The following is a 26008-nucleotide window of genomic DNA, read 5'->3' on the forward strand; positions in this document are numbered from 1 at the left end:
TTAAATTCAGTGTGACTTATTAGAATTCTCTTATGAAAAGCCAAGTTTAGATTATACTTTAAGATTAGTTTTATTATTTGAGTTTATATTTTTTAATGAATAGTTTTTAAAAAATCTTATTTAAAATTAAAAAGTGTCTATAAATATGCAACTATATATTTCAAGCGGTACCTAAAAATAGGGGTTGCTGTAGTGTTATACAGTCATCTCTAACTATATTAATCTTAATTATATTTTAATAAATCTAATTTATTAGATTTTCACCAAATGCTTTTTTATTGTCTTTATTGAGTAAGTGATGTGTACTTTAAAATGAAACGTTTTTTAAATTTGTTACTTAAATCACAAATTATAAATTAAAGATAAGCAAAAAAAATAAAATGGACCTTTTATTATAATTTTAACTTTATTAATTATTTAAACAAGTTCTTGTTTTTTTTTTAAATTGGATTAAGTTTTTAAAATTTAAAATTAATACTTTTAGTATTTATAATTTGAAAATTATTATTTTTTATGTCAGAACTTTGAATTTAAAAAAAAAATTTCAAATGTAATTATTGATAATAGATAATATCATCTCAACGAACATAAAAAAATAAGAATAGAAAAATTATTATAACTAAATTTGTTAAATTATATCAAATGTATAATATATTTTAATTTTGATTAATGTAGACCGAATGAGTATATTAATGAATGAGCCAATAATTGAATCCTTTAACGAGACGAATGAACATCCAATTTTCTTAACGTCGGATTTGAATATAAGATTCCCCAAACCTAACCAATCTCGCCATAATCTCCCGAGATGAACTTAAATGCGACAAGACTTTCCAGACATTCTTTTATATTATTATTATTGTTATTATCAATTAAAGAAATGTTTTTTCATCATACAACAATTGAAAGTGTGTGAATTTAAATAAATTTATTGTTAATTGTATGGCATTCTTTCAATTATATACTGGTATAATAATTTTGACGGTATTAGTTTAAATTTTGTATGATATATTAGTGATTTGATTTGATAATATTTGTATGTTATATATATCCTTTGGTGTTTGTTAGGGGCATAGATTTTGGCGTTGGATGGGCGTGGAGACTTAAATATGATTAACACAGTTGCCTAATTAGTATGAGAAAGTCCACAGTGGCAAACACGGTCCACTAATTGAAGTTTGGTGATTAAGCAGAGAGATGAAAAAGCGAAACACAAAGACTTTGATAAATAAAAATGAGCTTCTTAAAGAGAGAAACACAACATCAAGATGGGATTAGTGGAGTTATAAGTCAATTGTGATTAAAATGGAGAAGCAAGTTGGGTTTGAATAGACTGAAAGACATTTGAATGACCACTCACACTCTCAACTTTCTTCTTTCTTCTTTCTTCTCCCAGTTAACTTTTACAATCCCATTTGGACATTCATGTCAATGTAGATATTCTTATAATAAATCATAATCCACTCCTTTTCTGTGTTTCTTCTTGTCATCTACCAATTCTTTGCACGCGTGTCTGCCATCCCAGGGCATCTCTTCAACAATCAACTATTCACTCCGTGTTAAAATAAGAGTTAATTTTTTTGATATTTATGTATAAGGTTGGACTTTTCATATGGTTCTTATTTATTTATTTTTTTATTACTGATAAAAAAATAAAAAATCTTCAGTGTTAAAATACGTAAAATCAATCAACTAAATTTTAAATCTTTTCTTTTTCTTTATTCAGAGGTTAAAACTCAAATCTTATTTAATATATGCAAATATAATTTATTTTTATTGGTATGCAAAAAAAAATATTTTACTTGGATAAATATTTATACTGTGAAATTAGAAAGAAGATTTGTGGTGATCTCCAGACCTTGGTGGTCCTTTCCGCATTAATTTCCTAAACTCTTCTTACCCATTATCGTGTTCCTATTCAACGTGCCAATCATCTCCATTCATTTTTCTCTATAAATGGCCTCAGACACTGACTTCTTTTACTTTCTTTCTTTGCTAATTAACATTGCTAATTAACATGCATCCTATGCTACCCTTTTCCCAGCCACACTCAATTTTGATGTTGTACGTAATTTCCATTGCAAAAAATACTCTTCAAGTCACGAAGAAAGACCATCTCAACTAGAACATTAGGTGTGTCAGAAATACAGGAATTTCAACTTAAATTGTTATCTGTTTTTTTCAATCATACATTTTTCTTAAATGCTATATTTTTTTCCTACGTTATTCTCTATCTAGTCCTGTTTTCAGTTTTGTATTAAATATTATTTTACCATTTAGGTCAATTTGCAAATCACCACCTCCTACCTAAGGGAACTCTTTTTCAATCATACATTCTCTTTATATGTTAGATTTTTTTCCTACGTTATTCTGTATTCAATCTTCTTCTCACTCTTTTTTTTAAGTATTAAACATTATTTCGCCATTTAGATACAAATCGCCACCTCCTAACTAAGAAACTTATTATTATTAGACTTTATTTTAAAATCGAACTCCGCTCATAATACCATAAACATTAACATTAAAGCTTGTTGTATCGGTATGGGCGAGACTGACACGTGGACTTTCTGACCGAGATCCACTTGACTGCCCGAGACTTGGTCTACCTAACCGAGACCAAGGGAACCTGGTCGAGTCCTGAGAGTCTTGGCCAAGGCGACCGAGACCTAAGAGACTCGGCCGAAACCAGGTAAAATCAGCCGAGACGAGTAGAATCGTCACGGCCGGCCAGGCTGGCCAACCCATACTACCGTTAACGCTCAAATCAAGGTAAGTGAAGCTAATCCGTCATTTAAGGATTAGGTAATGCAACCCTAAGCGAGGTCCACTCCGCTAATCACATTCAATAAAGTAAGCTCATTAAAATAATATAAATAATACACATTCCAAGAAGAAACATACGTCATTTATTACTGTTCACCCGAGACCGAGTGCCAAAGGAGAAGCAGGAGGACGAGAAGAACCCCAGTTCATCACCTAACAACCTGACCAACCGCAGGAAGGAGAATAAGACTTCAATAGTTCTCCAGGTCTCATCTTCCTAGTAGAAACACTCGTGTTACTCCTCTTACCTTTTTTTTAAAATATTTGTGATTTTCACATAGTTTTTGTATGATTAAAAGCGTTTTGTCAAATCTTGAACTTTGACAAAATGGTTGATCAAAGAATCAAAGTCAAGCAAGACAATGGATAAGCAGTTAAGCATTGGTAACCAGACCAATAACCTAATCAAGAATCAAGTTACAAATTGTTCGTTGGAACACTAGATTTGTTTCGTGTACGTAGGTTCTTTTGAATCACAAAAAGAAAAAGAACAAATGTTTGCGTGGTGCTCTACAGTAGAACCATGAAAAATGTGGCCTTGCCAGCCCGTTCGAAAGGGACTTCGTGGGCTCAAAACTTTTCCAGGCCTTTTAGGAGCTGTGGATCCATATAGGTTGCTCCACGAATTAATGTACGGATCAAATATTATTTAATGCTTGATGTTACTTTGTTGACCCCTAAAAATGATGTCACTTACACCTATTTGCATTTTCCTTCTACCAAACAAATTTTGTACTTTTCACAAAATTTTGTTGACTTGGCCTAAAAGATGGAACAAACATCTACCGACACATGTTTGATCACACGTTATCGACGTGCTTTCTTTCTCCTATATTTTGTAATCTTAGTCGGTATGAGTTCAACATCCTTGAGTAAATTAATTTGGATTTATCGTATCTGTACCATGTTCATGTTTGCGGACACAGTAAATATAAGCAGTTAAGGCATCGTCAGAAAAATAAAATAAAATCAACCAAGTCAATAAATGTCTTCACCAAAAAATTCAACAAAACAACCCTACTATGCTCATATTGTTGGTGCAAAATTAAGAGAGTTAGTTGTAATATTGGATTGATGTAATGTAAGAAAACTTTATGGTACTTCTAATAAAACTAAGAACATCCTATGCATCTTATCTTTTTCTTATTAGTTTTAAGGTTTCTAATAGTTTTGTTTTTTTGTTTTTTTATACATCTTGGTCCTTAGGGTACGTAGTTCTATTCAGTAATAAGAGAATAGTAATATTTATTAATCATAGTTTTATTTGTACTATATACAATTACTTGCTTGAGACTTTGAGAATGAGTATGTCATTCTTAATATTTATTTATTTGTTGTTTAGGCATGTTGCCTAATTTTATTTGTTTACTATTATTTGATACACATATATTGTAGAAGATTATGTCATAGATATTCTTGGTCTTACTTTATATTTTTTTTTGTCTCATCTGATTCTTCTCTACAATATTAATATTTATTGACCTTACCTGATATCTTTTTGTAAGATTAGTTTATAACTTATTTTTATTTATAAACTATTTCAATTTATGACGACATATACCAGCCAGGTATGACCTAAGCCTTCTCGAAGTCATAAAATACATATTTCGTATAATATCTAACAGTCTAAACATTACTGTTCAATTGTAATATGATCTATCTAACTTCTAACTTAGGAATAATAGATACTACTTGCAACATAATTTATTTTAAATAATATTATATAAAATAGTATTACACATAATTATTTGATAAATTTACTATAGTGGTTTATATATATATATATATATATATATATTCTTTTACACGTATATTATTAGTTCTTTGGATAAATCTTAATATAAATATTTTAATTAGTTTCTTGCAAAACTCAAACTATTTTGTATTTTTCATGTGAATTATCGTTGTAACACTACAAGAAAATGATTGAATGACAACTAATTTAGAAAAAAAAAATAGTTTATTTAGTAACTAATTTAGATACCATTTTATAAATTAAAAATTATTAGTAACTAAAACCGTATCTATTATTAATAAAAATTATAATATAATTAGATACTATATTTTTTGTAGCTAATAATAATAATGAAATTCGAGACATTTTTTTAGTCTCTTTGTTAAGATGTAATTGGAAACCAATTTTTAAGTCACTTTTAATCTATTTTAGAGACTAATTTTTTGGTTTATAAAAATAATAAAATTAAAAACTAATTTTTTAATTTGTAATCATCACATAATTAGATATTTAATTTTTTAGTTACTACTATTTAAATTTAGATACTACTTTTAGAGTAATTAAATTTTATAAAATTAATTATTTTTTTAATTTTGAGAAAATTGGTTGCCGGGTTTTAATTTCAAATTATATCTTTCTCTTTAGCCTTTTCTCCTCATCTCTCAATCTCCAGAACACACTCTCCAACCGGAACCACACCCGTAACCTGCGACGCATCCACGACGGTGACGCACCCGCGACGACGACGCACCGGGAACGCATCACACCCTGCGACGGCAGCGCATCCCGCGACGGCAGCAGAGTAGGATGCTTCTCCTTCTCTCATTTCGTGCTCTATTCTTCCTCTATCTTTTATTTTTTGTGCTTGCTCATCCTTATAGGTTTTAGGATCCTAGCCAAACTCTATTTCATTGCTGTAGAGTATGATGTTTCTCCTTGTCTCAAATTTAACAATTATATTCTAATGTGGAGTTTCAACATTTGATCTTCAATCCCATAGACTCTTTGAATGCTGCTCCTACACATTTTTTAATTATTACCATTTCAGAAATTTAAAACTTGGAAATTCTTTTTAATATTCTCATCCAGTGATTGCGTAAATACTTAATTTATAACTATCTCAACTATCAACTGATAATTTTTTTAGTGTATGTATAGAATCCTTATAAGATAGTAGTGTTAGTTTTGTTTGGAATAGAGTATTCCATGTGTGGTATATGTAATTGTTATTTATTAAGAGATATTATATTAGGTAACACTTAACACGTTTGTCTCTTTCAACTTGATTTAGTATGATGGAGAACAATGTTTATATTGTTTGAGGCAAAGAAAACAAAGGAGGTAGTTAAGCCACTGATTATGATGTTGTATTACATAACATGAACGTTGTATATTTATTTTTCTAAAATTTTCTTATAATAACTTTAAAGTTCAAGGAATTGGTAAGTATGAAGTGTGTGCATGATGATAGTTTTCAAAGATATTCTTCAAAAAAAATAAAATATTTGACAGCTCACTGCCACTAAATATCCATCATTTATGTAATTAATACTTGTTATTTTCTTCTGTGGGTTTTTTTCTTTGGTTGTTTTCTTCTTTTTCATATCGGGAATTCTTCCTATCTTAAAGGCATTGGAGTAGCATGAGAAAACTCTTACTTAGCTATTTGGAGAATTAGTCTTGGTAACTTTTTATTGTATTTAGGATTTTAATTGGATATCTTCTTTGTTATCAATCATTTTGAAGAATAGGATTTGTTTAGCACTACCATCTGCATGAAGCTGAAAATTAAACAAGAACTGTTCAAGATAACCTAATTTCTTCTATGTGTTGAGCTGGAATTGTTTAGAAGTCTTATATTTATTCATAGGCTTTATATATGAAACTGTTTTGTTGAATGTCTACATAGCTAATACGTGTATTAATATGTGTGTGGTAGGTGAGTAAATAGGTTGAATTCTTTTAGTCCAAGGCTAGTACCTGTGGGGCTGCAAGTTTCTCTTGTTCTTCAAGCGAAAAAAAAAGGTTATACATTTTTTATTTTAGTCATTGTATGTTCATAGTTTAGGGAATATTTTATTGTTCTCAAATAAATTAAACAATGACATATTATAAGACTTTCTTTTATAGTTGAATGATGCATTGTGTTATACGACAGATTATGGATATTCATCAAAATCAAATCAAAGTTGGATGTATGATAGATTTATGTATGATAGAAGGGGATATAAAGATGCATTTTTAAAGGGAGTAGATGAATTTGTGTCCTATGCATGTGAAGAAACAAATTTGTCAAATGGAAAAATAAGGTGTCCTTGTTCTAAGTGCAAAAATCTAAAGTTCTTCCATTTTGAAGAAGTTAAAGTTCAACTTTATAAGAAAGGGTTCATGGAGAAAGTGGCCCAAACATATGCATAGATACTAGTTTTGAGATTTTCCGTGCACAGGTAGGACACCTCAATAGATTTGAGAGCATGGTTTATGATGTTGCTGGTCTAGAGTATGAAATAGATCATGATCAAGAAATGGATGACTCTCCAAGTATGAATGAGACTCCAAACATAGAAGCCCAAAAGTTTTATGAACTATTAGATGCTGCCCAAAAACCATTATGGCCCAGATGTAATAATCACACCGAATTATCTTTTGCTATTAGATTTTTGACAATTAAATCAGAGGGGAACATGTCTCAAAGATCTTGTGATCAAACATTAGCCCTTATGAAAGAGACACATCCTATTGGTAATCTTATTCCTAAAGATTTCTATAGGGCCAAAAAGTTAGTCTCAAAACTTGGTTTAGCTGCAAAAAAAAATGATTGTTGTGTTAATGGTTGTATGTTATTTTACACTCATGAAGAAATGAAGTTAAAAGAATGTAGATTTTGTCACAAACCACGTTTTCAGATACGAGGTGTTGGTAGAGATAAATACAAAGAGGTTCTTGTTAAAAGAATGCATTATTTACCTCTCATTCCTAGGCTTAAGAGATTATATGTCTCCATGAGTTCTGCTCCACATATGAGGTGGCATCATGAAAATAGACGAGAACCTGGGGTGTTGTGTCATCCATATGATGGTGAAGCTTGGAAACATTTTGATAAAATGTATCCTGAATTTGCATTTGAACCAAGAAATGTAAGGTTAGATTTATGTTCTGATGGTTTTTCACCTTTTAATAATTCGACTCCACCTTATTCTTCGTGGCCGGTAATTGTCACTCCTTACAATCTTCCTCTAGAATTATGCATGACTACTCCTTTTATGTTTTTGACATTAATTATCCCTGGGTCACATAGTCCAAAAGGTAAAATTGATGTGTATTGCAACCATTGATTGATGAGTTAAAATAATTATGGAATGGAGTGTTGACATATGATATTTCAAGAAAACAAAATTTTATAATGAAAGCTACATTAATATGGACTATTAATAATTTTCCTGCATATGGAATGTTGTCGAGTTGGAGTACATCAGGCAGATTAGCATGTCCATACTGTATGAACCAATCAAAGGCTTTTAGATTGAAAATAGGTGGGAAAATTTCTTGGTTTGATTCTCATCGTCAATTTTTGCCTATGGACCATTCATTTAGAAGAAATAAGGATGCATTTTATAAAAATCGAATTGAAAAGTCTCAACCTCCAAAATTTTTGATTGGGAATGAATTGTGGGAACAAGTTTGTTTTTTCCCAAAAACAACTGAAGTTAGTCCTTGTATTTGTGATGAACATGGTGGGTCTCAAAATTGGACAAAACAAAGCATCTTTTGGGAGTTGCCTTATTGGAAAACCAATTTGATAAGACATAATCTTGATGTAATGCATGTAGAGAAGAATGTGTTTGATAATGTCTTCAACACAGTGATGGATATAAAAACTAAGACCAAAGATAATGTTAAGGCGAGAATGGACTTGAAGGAGTATTGTAAGTGAAGAGAACTAGAACTAAAAGTTCAACCTAGTGGAGAAGTCTTAAAGCCTAAAGCAAAGTTATTTTTTGTGAACATTCGACCAAACAACGTTCAAGACGTCCTTCACAAATTACTTGTGCTTCTCGACCAATTGCTTCCCATCCAATGATTCATCATTCAGAACATCTCATTTTGCAGCTCAACCTTTGGCACTAGGAGCTTTTAGTTCAAATTCAAAACCAAATGTTAATCAATCATTCAAAACACCTCAGTTTGCAGCTCAACCTTTGGCACCAAAAGCTTCTAATTCAAATTCAAAACCAAATGTTGATCAATCATTCGGAACATCTCAGTTTGCAGCTAATTCAACATCAAATGAAATTAATTCAACACCAGATGAAACTAATTCTACATCAAATGAAACTTTTGTTGCATTAGAGTCACATGACAATTATGTCAAGTCAGTTTTAAACCTTGATGGGCAAGGGTATGTATATCAATGTAATCATTACTCATAGAACAACAAAATTAATAAACTGTGGAATTATGATAATTTACATGTCATTTTGCATATTCTTACCTTCATGCCCTGCAACTAATGGGATTAGAGATATCTTCAAAAGTCATTATACCAGCCATGGCCATCTTGGAAGAAGATACCAATTAGAACAAGGGACTTGTGGTTTGGAGAGTTTTTGGTTGATTTCATATAATTAAATTTTTTAATTATCTAGTTTAATTTTATTATCTATGTTAGTCTTACATATAATTAACTTTGTTTCTTTATTAATGCAGAAGAAGTTTTCGATTTGTCCATTGGATCATAGGTGGGCAAAAAAGAATTTTGAAATGCAAGGTGCTCTAATCATGAAAAATAATCTAAATAGGCTCGACAGAGAAAGATTAAGCCAAACTGGATTGAAGATAGTACATGGGATATATTATATCCCTGCAATGGGCATCTGAAGAATTCCAAAAGAAAAGCATGATCGGGAAAATAAATAAAGTCTCTGAATGTGGAGGTTTTGGAGGGTCTCGTCACACATGTGGCTCTATTAGCACATATCAGCATAAATATAATATGGTAATTTGTTTTCTAACTATTTTCTTTTTATAACATCTCAATATATATATATATATATATATATATTATGGAAAATGTGTGAATTTTATTTTTTTAGACAAAGATGAATGAAATTTTTCCCACTATATTAGAATTGTTTTGTCGCACGCACCAACGACGTAAGGACAACTCTTGGGTGGATAAAAAATTAGAACAAGTAAATGTAATGAACTATTACCTTTTATTTTAGTTGTTTTGTTATATTTTCTATTTTTTCATTTTCAATGTTAAAGTTATTGTTAGTTTATTGATGTTGTGTGTTTAAATACATATTTGTCTAGAAACCACTGCCACGAAACCAATTGCTATCTCTCTAGAAGTTCCCATCACAGCATATACAAATTTATATACAAAAGCAAAGCAAAAAGAGAACATGAATATTGCTGGCTAAGTCCCAATTTTCTTAGAAGGAGAATGTGTTTGTGTGTGTGAGAGAGAAAGAATAAAAGAAAGATAGTTCAGTGTTGCTTCCAAGGACAATAAACATATTGTGATCAAGTCCCAATTTCTTGCAGCAATAAACATACTGTGATGCAAAGGCCTACAAAACCATTATATTGAGAAACACTTAGTACAAGATTAATTGAAATGACTTTGGCTGTGAAAACATGCAATAGAAAGTAGCTACTAATTAAGACTCTATTTGAATAATTTTTTCTTCTGAACACTTGAAGAAAATCAGAGAGTAAAATAAAGTTAGCTTTTATAGAAACTCTATCATTTAACTTCGCCGAGAGGAAAAATGTATAATTTGATTACAGTTTATGAGAAGAGTTCAATGCATTTTACTTCCTTATTTCTTCTCGTATAACTTAAAATGTTCGTAGAAAAGTTTCTCCAAAAACAATGTGTGTAATGGAAACTCTCAAAACCTTTACCTCATTGATTTCATATAAGCCAATGTTGCCAAGTTCAAGACTAGCAGATTTCACAGCGGCTGGGATGGCAACAGCTGGGCCAACACCCATGACTGCACGATCTACTCCAACAACAACAAAACTCCTGAAAATAGAATTCACTTGTGAGACTAATTTCTATTTTACAAATTTAAAATAGAGAAATAATAATGAATAAGGTTCTATTAGAAATCTGATTTCAGTATCAGTCCATGTCTGAATAGGTTTCAAGTAAAATTTATGGTACTGATTTCACATATCCTTTTAGCATATAATATTCTCATATATTAAATATGAAGCACATGGCTTCAAGCTTTGAGTCTCCTATATTACAACCACTTTTTCAAACAATTTCACCTAATAAGTATCCCTATTATATATAATACACACACATATATGAATATTTTTCAATACCTTCACCTGAAGGATGCCAAATGTGACTATATATTGCATAGTAGCCCTACATCTACATGCATGTTTTGTTAGTTTACATTTACTCAAACACTCAGGAATTGAATTAACTTCTAAGACTCTATGTAGTTTGGTGTTAAATTAATCAAATTAATAGTTCAAAGTGCAGCTTCTATAGAGACATCGAGTTTGGATAAAAGAAACATGTATTTCAGGGCTAAATGAAGGTGGTGCGCACATTATAGGATAATTGCAGGTCACTGTTATTGTTTACCTGAACATTCCAAGAATAGGAAGCCCCTTTTGCACAACCACTCTTCTCTTCATGAGGAGCACAACTCCTGCACCATCACTAATTTGGCTAGCATTCCCTGAAATTGAAAAAAGAGATTGAAAATTTTCCAACTAATTTCTTTTTAATTACTTCAAATAGATTGAGAAGCAATCATTCATGAAATAATATTTGTTTGTTTTCTTGATCAATATTCCATTGATGTTAACAGGGAGAATTTACACGTAAATTTGAAGACTTAACACAAAGTGCATCTGCACAAGGAATTCCCCCTCCAAATGAGTTAGACGTTTGGTGTGATGTAGCTGGAATCAAGAATGGGAGGATATATGGTCTTGGAATGGAATCTACTGTTATTGGAGGTAGGTCGTACTACCTTGGCTCATCTTCTTACTCAAATTGGTGGATACAAAGTCAAGAGCTTGATGAACTTAAAAGAGATATGGAAGTAGTTAAGAAAGAAAGAGATGAGCTTCGAATCAAAATTCTAAATATTGAACAACTTTTTGAGAAAAACAATGCAATTATTCGACAATGGATGGATAACATTAATCGTCAATCAATGCCACCAAGTTTTGAGGAAACTCAAGATAAGGATGAAACACAACCACCCAGTCAACCACTCAGTCCTTATCAAGGTAATTTTGTTACACTATTCTATATATATTTTTAAATTTCAATCTTGCTAATAAATTTTATTTTATATTTTTTGACAGGTAGATGATTATTGTTATAGCTAGCATCAAAAGCTCACATGGTACACCACTAAGCACTAGCTCTTCATGGAATAAAGTTCACACGATAGATTAAGCTTTTTACTTTTCAAGTGCCTTGTTTGAATCTTTTGTAATGATTGACAACAACTCTTAGCTTCTACATTGCATAAAATTACTTCTAACAAGAGAAATAATTGTTATAAGTTGTCAATGACAGCATAGCTGGTGCTGCAGGATTATAATATGTGTCACTCTCATGTGCTTTGAAGTCCTTTTGTTATGTTTTTTATGCGGTTTTATCCCAGCTATGCCAATCTTTTTTGCCTCACTGTCAGGAACTAAAACCATAGTTGGTAGAGGGTAGATAAAGTAAGAGTGAGTATGATAGTAGGTGCAACTATGTAAATTTTTATCTTTGCTGCAGGTTCGATGGTGTTGAGAAGGATGGAAGGAAGCATATGAAGGGGAGTGAGTTAGAAGAGCTATTTGAAGAGTTTTTTTCACCAAACCTTGTTATCTATATGATGTACATACGATCTTAAAATATGTCAAATGTATTGATTTTTATACTTGATAAATAAATAAATAATAATAATAAAATAAATAAATAAAAAAATAAAATAAAATAAATATTTTATAATAAATTATATTATTTAGAGACCAATATAGTGAACATTTTTTGGTATTTATATATTTGGTCACTAAATGAGTTTCTATATATTTTGGACACTAAATTGGTTTAAATAAATTTGGTTGTTAATTTGGTTTTTATATAATTGGTCACTAAATTAGTTTCTATATATTTTGTCACTAAATTAGTTTCTACATATTTGGTTACTAAATTAGTTTCTACACATTTGGTCATTAAATTAGTTTCTATATATTTGGTCACTAAATTGGTTTCTAAATTAGAATCTAAATTGGTATCTAAAACTAACGATCATGATTTTAGCCATTTAAGACTATTAGTTTCTAAATTAGTCTCTAACTAAGTTAATGACTAATTTTATCATTTTAGAAACCAAAAATTTAGTTTCTAAAAGCACTTTTCCTTGTAGTGTAATTTGATTCTATTACTTATTTTATTTACTAATTTAACGTCTTATGCTTTAATTTTTTTACTTATTTAAAATGTGTATGCACTTGAATGTTCTTTCAACATTCTTTCCTCATGCCCTCATTTTTTCTAATTCACTCTATTTTTCTTACAGCATTTTATTTGTCATCTTCTCTTTAAGGATGAAAAAATTGTTTATGTAAATAATTTATTTGTATGGAAATACGGAACGAAGATGTTATGATTTGTTTAGAGTGAGAGGATATTGAAAAAAAGAAAAAAACACTAATACAAAAAAATATATTTAATAACGATTTATTATGATAGTTATATTTTATCAATCATAATAAGTGAATCGATGGCACAATGATAATTATAAGATAATTTATTATATCATTTATCAAAGGAATCATCATAATAAATATATTTTATATATTTTAATATGACATTTGTCATAATAAACTTTTTAGAAATTTATTTTCTTATTAGCTCACCTTTCCATTCCTCCGGTAACATTTTCTCTGCAAATATTCTTGCTCATGTTTTTTGCTCACATCTTCCTATTCTCTCTACCTCTCTGCCTAAGTTCAGGTTCTACAATCTTTCTTTTTTCCTAATTTCAGTTTTACCCTATTTTTTCATGTGTGTTGTTTGTGGATGTCTCGAGTAGATTCCCAAAGCATTAGAGAGACATTGAAGGCTCGCACATCTCTCTGAAAGTTGCGAGTTTGTGTGGTCTCTCCAAAATTCGTCAAAATTCTTCTGTTTGTGCCTTCCATTGCACTCAACAGGTATCTTTTGTTGAAAAATATTACTCTAGTAGAAACTCTTAGTATGTAATAAATTTGAAGGTGGGGGAAAGGAGGATGAAACGGTAAGTGTAAGAGTAGGAGTGGATGGGGACGCAATACTGGGAGAGAAGGGTGTAGTGGGCATGTGACACATGACAAAGATGAGAATGGGAGAGCGCGAAAGTTGCAATAGGCATGTGACGCATGGTAGAGATGAGGGGGGGAGCGCAGAGACGAATTTGTTTCAATTTGTGCACATGAAGAAAGATGCACAAATTTTCACTTTTTCACTTTTGCTTTTCTCTATTCCACTTTTTCACTTTTGTTTTTCTCTATTCCAAAAGATTTTAAGATAAAATAAGATTTTCACATATTATTTTTAATGTACTAGTAGTAATAACCTTAATAATAAGATTTTGAGAATTTGATAATTTTCCAAAATTTAAATGAGCTTATCTAAATAAGAAAAACATATTTCTTATTTGATTATCCCATTGCCCACCACACAGGTTTTTGTTTTTACAAAGTAGCACACTTGCCAATCAAAATTTCTCATAAAACACACTCTCTTTTATTTATATAAAATAACACATATTGTTATCTAAATGTTAAAGTTCGATTTCCTCTTTATTAACAATAATGAAATGTGTTATGCTAGAAAAGAATGTAAGAATATGATTTGTGAAAATTGAATTCTAATAAAGATTATAATAAATAAACACTACAAGAAAATAACAATTTAGTTACCGAATTTAGCGACCGAATTATAGTCATCGCAAATTGCGAATGAAATAGCCACCAACTATTCTCAATCTGTGAGCGAAATAGCGATTAAATAAAGTGTTAATGTTTTTAGTTAGTTTTGCGATCAAAATTGCGAACAAAGTGAAAGTAGCAAAAAATGTGGTCGCTTAATCGGTGTCTGTACTGAAAAAATTAAAAATAGTTAAATCTACGACTGAATTAGCGATCAAGTCTGTATTTTTCAACTAACGAAATAAATTTGGTAGCTAAATGGAAGTGTTATTTTTTGTCACTGAATTAGCGACCAAATATGTTATTTTTCAATGACTGAATTCATTTCGGTGGTTAAATGGAAGTGCTAATTTTTATCACCAAATTAGCGACCAAAGTTGTTTATATATATTTTTGTAATTTTATAAATGTTTAAGGTTGTAGAAGAATTGAGACACTTCAAATATGTCTTTTAATATGTTTTTCTTTTATTGAAAAAATGTATAATTCTAAATGTTAACATTTAAAAACTATATCTATTAAACACAACAAGTTTATATATAAAATAAAAAATATAATTATTTGAAGTGTTTTTTATTTTTAAGAAAAACTCATTGATATTATATTAAACATTTTTAACTCATAATATTGATTTTTTTGAGTTGAAAACTTGAATTTCCTCAATTGTTAAAAAACATAACACTGTAAAACTAAAAAAATAAAAACAAAACTAGTAATGTAAAATTGTGGTGTAAATCACCATCTTCACGCGTACACATAATTCTCTAAAATTAAAAAATTAAAAATATATTTAATCAATTATTTTATTTTAAAATAAAACAAAGTTAGATTAGTCAATATTATTATTATTTTATATAATTAAAATTATATAATTATGTAAACATTTTATTCTTAAGTGTAAAAAATACTCTGATTTTTAAAATTAATAAAATTACAAAAATAAATAAATCTTATAATATAAAATAAATATATAAATTAATTACATATTTTTAAACTCATTTACATATTTTTCAACGATCAAACTTGACTCATGGTTGGAACTTGGCCCTTGAGATCCTACTATCAGTGGTAAAAAATGGTGGTTGTTATTACCTTTTACATCAGTCACCGATTTAACCACTGATTTTGCTATCAAAAATTGGTCACTAATTTGGTCCTTGGAATTTTGGTGACCAACTTTCTGTGACCGAATAACGACCACAATTACAGTTTAAAATTGTGACCAACTTATAATTCATTCGCTAAATGCTTTGTGTTTCACTTACATCTTTATTTGGTGACTATTTCGGTCATGAATATACTTAAAGACCAATTGTAGTGTTTTTAATTATCGAATTTGATGATCGTTAAAAATGATTTTTTTTAGTGAAAAATAAGACTGTAATAAATATTTTTATTAGTTGAGAACATTTCTAACAAGATTTTTACATTATCTATATATAAATTATTTAATTTTTTATAACACTCAAATTGACTACTATCTTTATTATTTAAAATAATAATAATTTCCTAATATGATAAATGTAAAATAAATATAATAACATTATATCTAAAATGAACCACAAAAATTTATAATGATCCATAAATTTAGTATATATTATTGGTTTCGTCGTGAGAAAAAAACAATGAGAAAAGACTAAGTAACTTTTTTTAATATGTGCCTTTTAGAAACAATTTAACATAAATTTATATCCAATTACAATATAATCTGTAAATATTATACTATATGTATATAACCAACTTGAAAGTCTAATATTTAAATATTAATATATATATATATATATATACTGTACTAGCAATTTTAATCATTATAAGTGTTAATACACTTATTTAATTTGTTATTTTTATTTGATGTCAACTTTTTATTTAATTATCCTATTCACTTATCTCGTCTCTTATTTAATCTTATCTTAATAATATTTGACGGTTGTAATTATATAGTCATACCACTTATTTACAGTCATAATTTATTTATTTTAGTTATGCAAGAGTCTTTCTATTTCTTTATTTTTTAATTATAACTATATTAGTGCGGTGCATAAAATTAAAACATGATTTGCTGAAAATTCCTCAAATTCTTAGGCGAAATTAAGTAAATTTCTTCAACTATTTTGCTTTAGCTTTTGACTTAATAATCTTCAACTGTCCAACAATGAAACCAATCTAAACTTTTCATCAAGAAGGTTTCCTTTCTTACTTTCCCTCTCTATGTTTGTTTGCTTCATTCTTTTTCACCATTTTAAATTAATGTTAGTTAGTGCTACTTTTCAGGCTTTCAAAATGGATTAGGTCATATTCTAACTGCCCAAATTGCATAGAAACCAGTTGACCAATCCTATGCTGCTTCTTCATGCACCTCCATATTTGTGCCACTCCCATAAGTTTTTTTTATTCCAAAAATACTCTTTTTTAATATTCTGGATTACATAATCCGGAAGTCTTTTTCTAGATCCAGAATTAGCTTTCAGATTATTTAATCTGAAAGGCTTTTGTGATTAGCTTCTGGATTACATAATCTAGAAGTTTTTTTTATACATAAGATTAGCTTCCGAATTATGTAATTCGGAAGTCTTTTTTTCAGATACGTGATTAGCTTTTAGATTACATAATCCATAGGCTTATTTCAAATCAAAAAAGAATTCCATATTTTATAAATCTCAAGAACACTTCTGGATTCAAAAACATCTTCTATGTATGGGGTGACACAAAAAAGGATAAAACGGTAATTTTACATTTAGTATGGGGTGACACAAGAAGATATGGAGGTGTAGGAAGAAAGAATCCCAAGCCTAACCAAAGGCCCAACTTATTTAAAAAAAAACTAGCCATACAAGGTCTTTTTTAAACGCATCCTTTTAAAAGAGGCAAATCTCGTATATAATTGTTTCATGGCAAATTCTCAGTGCACCCTCATGGTTTCATCCTGCAGCCCATAGAGATGGTGATTTATCATTTTATCCTTAATAGAAAAGATAAATAAAGCCTATAACGCTTCCTCTTCATCTTCTCATCCTGCACTTGCATTTCATCTTCTTAGCCGCACCCACACACTTTATGGAGAACACGACCAAAGATGTTTAAGGATCTTTGCTCACTTTTACATATGGTTGGACACCAATTAGATATTGTTTCATTAGCACATTAGTATATGTCAAAGATTGGCAATTACTCCTGCACCATATCACTCGATCCAATTTATAATTTAAGTATGAAAAAACAAAAATGTCCTTAAATAAAATGGAGATACATGTAAAAATATATTTCAAACTCCCTTTTTCAGAATATGTGTCAGAACAAATTTTTGGTATTACAGATTTTTTCTTTCAGAATAGGATTTTAATTTTTGAATTTTCAGAAATTCTGGAATACAATAATATTTTCTAAATCTACTTTTTCGAAATGTATTATTTTCAATTTTAGATTTTATTTTTGAAATAAAAGTCATTTTCAGAAATTTTGAACTATGTAAGGTGCAGGTTCAAAAAGATTAAATGTAGGAAGAATTTGTCTAAAAGATTTTGTCAATCAGCCCAAGCTTTCTTGTTTAGTTTTCTTTAAAACGATTCCTAGAAAACTTGTAATTTGTTGTGCAAATCCAGAATACAATTTTAAATTGTAAATTTTAAAATATAAAAATTGTATTTCCAACAATACAATTGAAAATACAAAATTATATTTTAGAGTATATAATCCAGAATATAAAATTTGTAATTTAATTTGGATTGTAGAATCTGAAATGGAGAAAATCACAAATGATAACTTTGGGATTCTATAATACAGAAAGTATCCTTATTACACATTTTGGAAATAAATAAAAAAAACTAATGAAAAAGATTAATTTTGGTATTTTTTGAAATATAGGAGTGTAGGAGAAAAACATGGAGATGTAGGAAGAATTTGCCTTGTTTTATGGGTTCTTTCATTGTTATCAAGTTGAATTGGGTATTTCTATTGAGACCCCCTACATCATTGTTTTTTGAGCATTAGGTTTGCCAATAACTAGGTTCATTTATCCACTTTGGTTGTTTTATGGGTGTTTCACTCGCATTGGACTTTGTTAACAGGGTTGGTGGAGGTTTTGGTGTTTTGTGAAAGTCGTTGAGCGAAGGATGATAGTTTCAGATATGGTTGTTTTTTGTTGTCTTGTTGGTTGAAATGAGGAAGTTCTGGTTGTCATAAATCGGAGTCCAATGAAACACGTAATCAGAAATGGACTGTTTCTTCCAGCACCTCCATACCTCTTTCTCTCACCTCCATAAATTTTTAAATTTCCAAAAATACCCCTTTATAATATTTTGGATTACGTAATTCAGAAGTCATTTTTCAGATTTGTAATTAGCTACCGGATTACATAATCTGGAAGCCATTTTCCAGATGCATGATTATTCTTCGGATTGAATTATGTAATCCGGAAGTCTTTTTTCATATGAGTTTCCAAATTACATAATCTGGAAACTACTCTATGAGGGTGACACAAGAAGGACAAAAATGTATTTTCATGTTGTGTATGGAAGATATGGAGGTACAGGAAGAAACAGTCTCAAAAATGTTAAGAAAAGAAAACATGGGTTCCATACTTGTGTTTTTAGAAAGGTATTTTCTATAATCTAGAAAGAACATTTCGAAAGAAGTGCAGAAAAGTTCTGGATTGTAAAATTCACAAGAGTTTTAGAACGCTAATTCCAGAAGGTGTATGTTGAATTTGTTTTCGAAAACAGTAAGTTTAGGTGATCCCACCAAAACGTTTTTCCAGAAAGCAGATTTCATTAAAATTATTCATAATACTCATTCTATGACATATTCCGCAAAGCTTACTTTGAAATACCTCCTTCAATCTAGAATTCACAATTGGGTTAAATTTCATAATAGTCATTCCGAATGTTAAGAAAAATTGTTACCTCAGTTGCGATTAGGACTAGCATCAACCACAAAGTTTGTCTCCGGTGACGCCAATGCAACGACGTAAATGCAAGCACAGGTGGAAGAGAAGTAACAAGTGGAGAACGGTGAAATGGAAGGAAGGAAATGTGGATGAAAACCGTAAGTAGAAAGGAGAAGGGATAACAGAGAACGGCTACGCGTGGGAAAGGAGAAGGGAGAAAAGAGTAGGGTAAAAATTAAAAACTCATAAGGGCATATATGACATTTCATACACTCGATGAGTGCATACTAAGATTTAAGGGTACACGAAGTAATTGCTTTAAAAGGATCTTCACAGATTGGGTCTTCTATAGAGGGCCTTGAGTTCAATTTGTAAACAGCCGTCAACTATCTTTGTAAATTTTTCATATTCAAAGAATGAAAATATAATTTTTTGTTCTATTTCTACCCAAACCCTGTACCATTAACAGGGGAAAACTATAACAAAAATTTATTTTAGTTCTAAGATTATTCTCATTCTATACACCATTTATTGATTATTTATTTATTTTTTTGTGGTTAAATAACAGAAAACATATTTTTAAAGAAGAAATTAGGTCCTTTACTTTATTATTAGGCATAGAGTAACAGAATGGGTAACTGGTGGCAACGTTCATGGTGACGAAATAATTTCTTCAGCGAAACAAAATAATGAAAAACTGGGATTGCTATTTTAAATTGGGTGAAATAAATAAGGAATCATGTATAGTAGTAGTATATTAAATGACCAAATTTCAAATGCTAACTTATTACAAATTGAAAGTTGAAATAATTCCATTTTGTTTAAACAACTAAAAAAGGGAAATTGGGTGAGTCATGCTTTTGGTGGTCTGTAAGGACGGATATCCATAACATCATATATTTTTGTTATAACCGTTTTCAGAATATGTTATTTTCATTTAAAAAAACTTAAATCCATAATTTAAATCCGGTACGTGAATTTTGGATTTAAGTTTAAATTTAACTTTGGAAATCTATCGATCCCACACAAATATATTTATGTTATTTATTTAAAACTAAAATTTAAAATAAATTAAGTTCTTTGACTCTATAAATTTTAAAATATCAAATTGAAATTAAATTGGATTAGTCGTGTTAAATTCAACCACTCAGGCATAGTATACTGAATAAGTATTATATATACTGTACCTATAGACCAAATTTTAAGGTAAAACATTAAAATTCTTAAATAATTTGAAATTAAATCGCAACCTTCTTTCTTTTCTTAGGAAAACTCTATTTTGATATTTAACTGAAGAAAAGAAAAAAAGTTGGTGATAGAGTGAAACCATACAATTTTTTTCAAGAATAATAATATCTTATCTCCAACAGACCTAACCAACATTATTATCTTACTATATTATTTTATAATAAAAAAACTACTGTACCACTTAAGCGGAACCGTGCACGGTGGCGCGTTGAGCGCGTGAACTAAGCCACTCCAACATATCCCCAAAAACCAGCTCCACGTTCTCTTCAGGTTCCCCAATCATCTGGTGCCACATTCCCGGATATATCTTCAGCGTCTTATCCTTACTCGCAGCGCGTGCGTACAACTCCTCCACGCACGCGGGGTCGCACACTACATCGTCGCCGCCATGAGCCACCAGGAGCGGCACCTCCACCTCCTCGTACCTCTCCTGCAGCTCCCGGCAAATCCGCATCAGCTCCTGCGCCGTGGCAGCGCGCGGACGCGCCACCGTCCTCCGCGGACTCGCCAGCGCGAGCTTCCGCTTCCACTCAACCTTGAACGACACATCGGGGATGGAGCCACGCGTGGGGACCACGCGCCACGTTGGTATCACCGCTGCGGCGATGGAGAGGAAGTGTTCGAGTGGCCACGGTGGTTTGAATTTGGCGCTGATCCCGCACATGGCGCCGTTGAGGATGACGCCGTTCCACGGCTTTTTGCCGCGGCGGAGCGTGATTAAGAGCGCGATGGCGCCACCGAGGGATTCGGAGTAGAGGAACGAAGGGAGTGAGGGATCGAAGCGAGAACGGAAGCTCTCGAAGAAGGAGATGCAGTCGTCGACGACGGGGTTAATGTCGGGGATGTGAGCGATAAGGCCATCGGAGAAGCCGTGACCCTGGTGGTCGATTGCGCAGGTGGCAAAGCCGGCCTTTGCAAAGTGGACGGCGGTGAGCTGGATGAGCCAGCTGGATTCGCCGGTGAATCCGTGTACGACGGCGAGGGTTCCGACTATAGTGGTGGGAGGGAGTGGGAGCCACCACTGAGTGAAGAGCTTGAGACCCCTGGGATTGGTGATGAACTCGGAAGCGTGATTCACTGAGTGGCGCGCGTAGAAGTCGTCAGGCGTTAGCGTTCCGAAGGGGCTTTCCTCATTGGCCTCCGCTATTGGGTGCACCATTCTGGCTAAAATGCGCAGTGTGTGCGCCCCAAAGAGTGTGGAACTGTAGAGCAGAGTTAGATTGTGGTTTCTTTCTAACACTTGTGCTATTCTTACCAGTATTTATCTTGTCATATTTATTATGCATTTCAATTCTATAAAATTTAACTTGTTAATTTTTTTATAGTTTTTTAAGAATGAATTTGTTATTGTCTAAAGGATGAGGAAGGAGCAGGTAGAAGTAGAGCCCATATACCCTTCAAGATTAAATTGATGTGAGAGGTGGATGTTGAGATTTATGAGTTGCAGTTAATAAGGATGAGGAAAGTAGTTGGCCAATGTCATTTACTCCTAGGGTGTTACCTATACTCCCATTATTTTTAAAACCAAAATGATTTTTCGACAATCCTCAGCTCCTTGTCTTAGAATACAAATGGCTTATAAGGTCGGGTTGCTTATATGGTAGGGCTATTTTTATAAAATGAGTAAGACATAGGTAAAGAGAAAATTGGACAACAGAGGGATCTTGGCCTACGCAAAAGTCATATGGGTCCAAGTATGAACTTGAATTATGTAATTCGGAAACTCATTTGAAAAAAAACTTCTGGATTACATAATTCAGAAGTTAAATAAGACTTTCGAATTATGTAATCCGGAGAATAATCATGCATCTGAAAAATGGTTTACGAATTATGTAATCCGGAATATTATAAAGGGGCATTTTTGGAAATTTGAAAACTTATAGAGGTAAGAAAAGAAGGTATGAAGGTGCAGGAAGAAACAGTCCAACTTGGATTGCGCAAGCCACAGCCCAAGCCCAATACCCAATAAAGCCTCATAGATATGTTCCCTTACTTTGATGTCCACTTGGGTCACAAGCTTACGGAACCCAGCTAGACATTTTAATGATTTGATCTAAAGATTTATTAACATTATTTTTTTAAATATCCTGCACAATATGGGACTTGTACATACAAACACATGGATGTGAATCCTCTTTGTAACTACCACTTACCTTCAGAAATTTGATCAATGGTTATGCGGATCAATGGTCACTCCTGCTGACTATAAAATTTCTCACTGTTAATATATTATTTATAATTATTGTTTTTCTTCTCACTAATAATATATTATTTGTAACTATTTTTTTTTCATTAATATTTATCTATAATAGTAACAAAACTAAAAAAAAATATCACAATAAATATATTTAAAAAATTAAGAATAGATATTATAAATAATTACTAAAAAATTATATAATAAAATTATTTTTCTTTAAATAAGAATATAGTTAGTAAAACATTTAGTAAATATTTATAAATTAACAATTATTTATTATTTATTAGTTTGTTAAAATATGTCATAAATTTATTTTTATATATTTAATAAAACAAAATTTCAATTAGATATATTTATATTAGTAGGAAAAAATAATTGTTCTACTTTATTTGAACTCATGACTTTAATGAGGTAAAGTTGTAACTTTATTATTTCCCCTATACCACTTTAGAATTACTATGAAATTTGTGTTAATAATAATATGTTATAAATTAAAATCAATTAATAAATTATTAATAATTAATAATTAATAATTAAAATCAATTAATAATAATTAATAATTAAAATAAATTAATAAATAATTAGCACATAAAAATTGACATTAAAATGATATTAATTATTAATTATAAATTAATAATACTGACAACTAATTCTAATGATTTAGGATTTATTCATAGAGAATCCTTTCATTGGTATAATAGGCTTCAATCTAGTCTGTTCTTAGAATTCTTTATTAATAGGTATAGTCTACCTATTATCATTTTTGTTCACATACGAGTTTTGGTTTAATCCTCCCATATTTTTGTATTTTTTTTTTTAATAATTTTTTTTTCATGTGACAAATGATGGTTGTTACTTGAGGTGTCAACCTAGCTGAGATGTCAAATAGCAAAATGATGTCTAACATGAAATTTTTTTATAAAAATTAAAAATAATAATAATAATACTGACAATTAATTTATCTTTATTGCTTTATACATTTGTAATAACTTGTTATTACAACTATTATAAAAAAATATAGTCACAATTAATTTATCACTATTGTCTTATATACTTGTAATATTTTATTATTGTCACTATTACATTAAATTATTAGTGATAAGTATTATTGTCACAATAGAATTTAGTTTTAGTAACATTTAAAATTATTATCACAGTGATAAAAACACTAATAACAATGTAATTATTATCACAAGATATTAATAATGACATATTTATAAATTTTAGCGGTAAATATTCATATCACTAAAACTATTTTTTCTTGATAGTAAGAACTCATTTTTAAAATTTAGAAATAATACAAATAAGATATAGAGCACTCTTATTCTATGGACTGTTTAATTTCTCTCACGTCATTTAGGAAACATAGCTAACAGGAAAAAAGAAATAAAAATGAACATGAAATTTCTTTTTCGATCATGCAAACTCTGTATCTTGAAATCTTAGTTAACCTTCCTCCTTCAATTCCCTCATTCCTCCAAGCTGATGAGTTGAGTTGGGTGTTATTTCCAGTTTTCAGTTCTTGTGTTTTTGTCTTCCAAAACAATTATTTTCACTCTAGAAAAGTTCTTCTAAACACAAGCAAGGGTCACATCCCCTTTTCTCTGCCTCAAAAGAAACCATTCCATGTTATGACACCAACTTTACTTTCTTCACTATGTTTGACCCTGTTTTAAAATTAAGTAATACTCAACTAGAAATCAGAGAAACTAACTTAAAGGAGTTTTACTCGCGAAATTTATAAGCTTCTCGCAACTCACATTCAACCACAAATTTAGTTTTTCTTATTTTTATTAATTGAACATTTTTGTAATAAATTAAGTAAATTGATGTTTTAAAATGGATACTGAAAAATATCAATATATCTTTGAAACTATGTTTAACTTGTTTAACATGCAAATTTTACGAGTAAAATGTGATTTAAAATATTAAAATTAATTTAAAATACAAAACTACATAGATCATTTTTTGTATAATGCAGATTTATATGAATGCGAGCTTAAAGGGATAATAGAGCTACATATTCAACTTTAGATATAAAACTAATACACTAATATACTAAATTACAAATTTTAAAAAAAAAACTTAAATTATTTAAATTCCTTTAAAAGTTAAAATTTAATCTTTTCTATTACTTTTACAATCATACACTTTCTTTAAACTGCCCCTAAATTAAAATTAATGTCTCTACTTATGCTATTTTGATGAGTAAGATAAACCATAAAAGTTTGAGGCATAATGACTCCTTTCTTCCCTTCTTATTCATTGTAGTGGCGAAGTGATTAGTGGATGTTGTAAGATAGGTTCTTATTCATTGTAGTGGCGAAGGGATTAGTGGATGTTGTAAGACAGGCATAGGAAAAGAAATTAATAAACAACATTGAAATATGAGAGAGAGATTAAGATAAATATACTACAACATGCTTATGACACTATTTTTTCTTACAAAGCTATTACTCAAAATGTATTACTCATAAAAGTTATCCTGAGTTGTTTTGAATTAGTCTCTGGTCTAAAAGTGAATTATATGAAAACTAGTATTGGAAGGGTGGAAGTACATGATAATGTTATTTAGAGGTATGCTTACATACTAAGTTGTGCCACTATGAAAACTCCCTTCACATATTTGGGACAGGGGAACCATAGAAGAAGTATGTTCTAGGAAGGGGTGACAGAAAATATTAGGAAAAGATTAGATGGGTGGAAAGAAAAATATTTATCAATGATAGACATAATTTTCTTACTAAGCTCAATAATTAAATCACTCTCATTATTCTATATATCGTTCTTCAAAATGTCTATTTTTGCGGTGAAAACAATTAAGAAGATTCAAAGACAAATTTCGTGAAAATGGGAAACGGATAGAAGGAAAATAACATTAATAACTTAGAAAAATGTATGTGAATATAAAGAGGAATGAGTGTTAGGATAATAAACATAAGACCATTTATCATAACATTAATAGAAAAATGGGTGAAGCGGTTATTTACATACACTGGTTTGGTCATTCAAGAGAACCAATATTTTACACTTTTGGAATGATAGTATTTAGGGCGCAAGGGTTGATTTTGGGGACCTTTGGGCTATGTTGTGGCTCTTGGGGTTTTTGTGGACAATCACATAGTACAAGAGTATACATTTACTCAAGAAAGTGTGAGCTATGAGATTC

General features: G+C 30.4%; 2 protein-coding genes across 2 annotated transcripts; one reads left to right on the plus strand and one right to left on the minus strand.

Moving 5' to 3' along the window:
- Positions 1–6484: 6484 nt before the first annotated feature.
- LOC150025769 (uncharacterized) lies at positions 6485–8988 on the plus strand. Its single transcript, XM_090304726.1, is given in 5 exon segments — positions 6485–6497; positions 6717–6942; positions 7023–7879; positions 7882–8484; positions 8669–8988. Coding segments are annotated over 5 exon segments (2019 nt in total).
- An 11660-nt stretch (positions 8989–20648) lies between these two features.
- LOC137827927 (caffeoylshikimate esterase) lies at positions 20649–22059 on the minus strand. The gene has a single exon (XM_068634304.2). The coding sequence runs from the start codon at positions 21799–21801 to the stop codon at positions 20824–20826; it is 978 nt and encodes a 325-aa protein (XP_068490405.1). The 5' UTR covers positions 21802–22059; the 3' UTR covers positions 20649–20823.
- Between the last annotated feature and the right edge of the window lie 3949 nt (positions 22060–26008).

The sequence above is a fragment of the Phaseolus vulgaris genome, chromosome 7 (assembly GCF_051622355.1).
Source record: "Phaseolus vulgaris cultivar YP4 chromosome 7, ASM5162235v1, whole genome shotgun sequence".
Classification (NCBI taxonomy): domain Eukaryota; kingdom Viridiplantae; phylum Streptophyta; class Magnoliopsida; order Fabales; family Fabaceae; genus Phaseolus; species Phaseolus vulgaris.